Source organism: Camelina sativa, chromosome 18 (genome assembly GCF_000633955.1).
Source record: "Camelina sativa cultivar DH55 chromosome 18, Cs, whole genome shotgun sequence".
Taxonomy (NCBI): domain Eukaryota; kingdom Viridiplantae; phylum Streptophyta; class Magnoliopsida; order Brassicales; family Brassicaceae; genus Camelina; species Camelina sativa.
Genome location: NC_025702.1, coordinates 2,103,481 through 2,104,957, shown reverse-complemented (window position 1 = coordinate 2,104,957; position 1,477 = coordinate 2,103,481). Strand labels below are relative to the sequence as shown.

Sequence of the window (1,477 nt, the reverse complement as noted above, 5' to 3'; positions counted from 1 at the left end):
GAGAATCTTATATTGTAAGCATCCAAAGTATGGTTTGACTAAGTGGATCAAGGTTGTGACAGCAACCATGACACTACACAACTTCATACGTGAATCACATCAAGAGGATAATGATTTTATACGTTGGCAAAGAACAGAAGAATATCATATTCATGGCAATGAAGATAGTGATGATGAAGATGATCATGTTTATACACTCCATATGAACCTACTGGAAACAGAACCATGGAAGGGTTGCGTAATACTATCACCAGTCATATTGGTAGAGGACGTTAATTGCCTTACTAAAAAGTTTTAGTATGAAACTTCAATTTTTTATGAGATAATACTTATGTAATTAATGGTATTAGAATTGATTAATTATAACTATTTTCCTTAATTTATTTTTTTTTAAAATTAAAATCTACACAATTTGAATTTTTCATTAATACACATATTTATTATAAATTTAAAAAGTAAAGCTAAATTAAAAAAAAAAAAAGTCATAGTCACTAAACGAACGACATAGCAACAGATTTTAGCGACTGTCGTTGATTTAGCGACAATATTCAGCGACAAAAAAGCGAAAAGCATAACGACATATTTCAACGACAGTCGCGGATTAGCGACAGTATTCAGAGACAAGAAAACGAACAACAAACAGTATTGCTGGTCGTCCGTCGCTGAAACCCGTGGCTATCGCTGAAACCAGCAACACACAAACAAACAGGACCAACGTGATGTCATCAAATACTGATATTAATATCTTTGTAATGACAAATTAAAATAAACTATACGTATAGTCCCATAAAGTAATTATTTTGTATGGTGTACCGTGTACGTATGTTTCTGTGGGTTGCTTCGTTATAGAATCAGAAATAAACGTACTGAGAAATAGATAGCACAAGAGATAACGAAAGTGATGTAGCGACCAAGATGAGCGTCTGCGACGTAAGCACCCAAGATTGGTGTGAGCCAACTAGTCCCAACCGAATTGGTCACATTGTTCGACGACTTGACCGTTCCTTGGTGCAGTTTGGTTGTCATGTAAATCACCAGGTTGCTTGATATTCCGTAATAAGCCATCCGTTCAAACACCTCATCCACTTTTCCGAAGAAAAAAAAAAGAACAAATAGTAAGATTACATAACGAAACAGAAAGAATATGAATAATAAATTTAATGTGGAATATATAGAACATTTTCCTAGAAATTTCTATACTATTTTATGCCGAAAGAAAATTCCTATACTAGAAAATATTAAGTATATATGAAAGAATGGATCATTAAAATTATGAATATAAATTTTCGTTGACGAAATTTAGTTTTGAGTTCATAGTATTTCTTTTTAATTTTTTAGTGATCAACCTTGTGTTAATTTTTTCTATATGGAAATAAAATTTTTTATCCTTTTTTGGAAAAAGGGTTGGAAATAAAATGTTTATGACCTCAAATTAATATATTTCTGTTCTTAATTAGGATACGTCACCAACTTTTTA

General features: G+C 31.7%; 1 protein-coding gene across 1 annotated transcript in view; it reads right to left on the bottom strand.

The window, feature by feature from the left end:
- Window positions 506–1,477, bottom strand: part of LOC104760296 (protein NRT1/ PTR FAMILY 5.2-like) — a 2,796-nt gene continuing 1,824 nt past the window's right edge. The window contains exon 2 of the mRNA XM_010483201.2: window positions 506–1,085. Within this exon, the coding sequence (XP_010481503.1) occupies window positions 844–1,085 (242 nt within the window). The 3' untranslated portion in view covers window positions 506–843. The remainder of the gene's footprint in view (window positions 1,086–1,477) is intronic.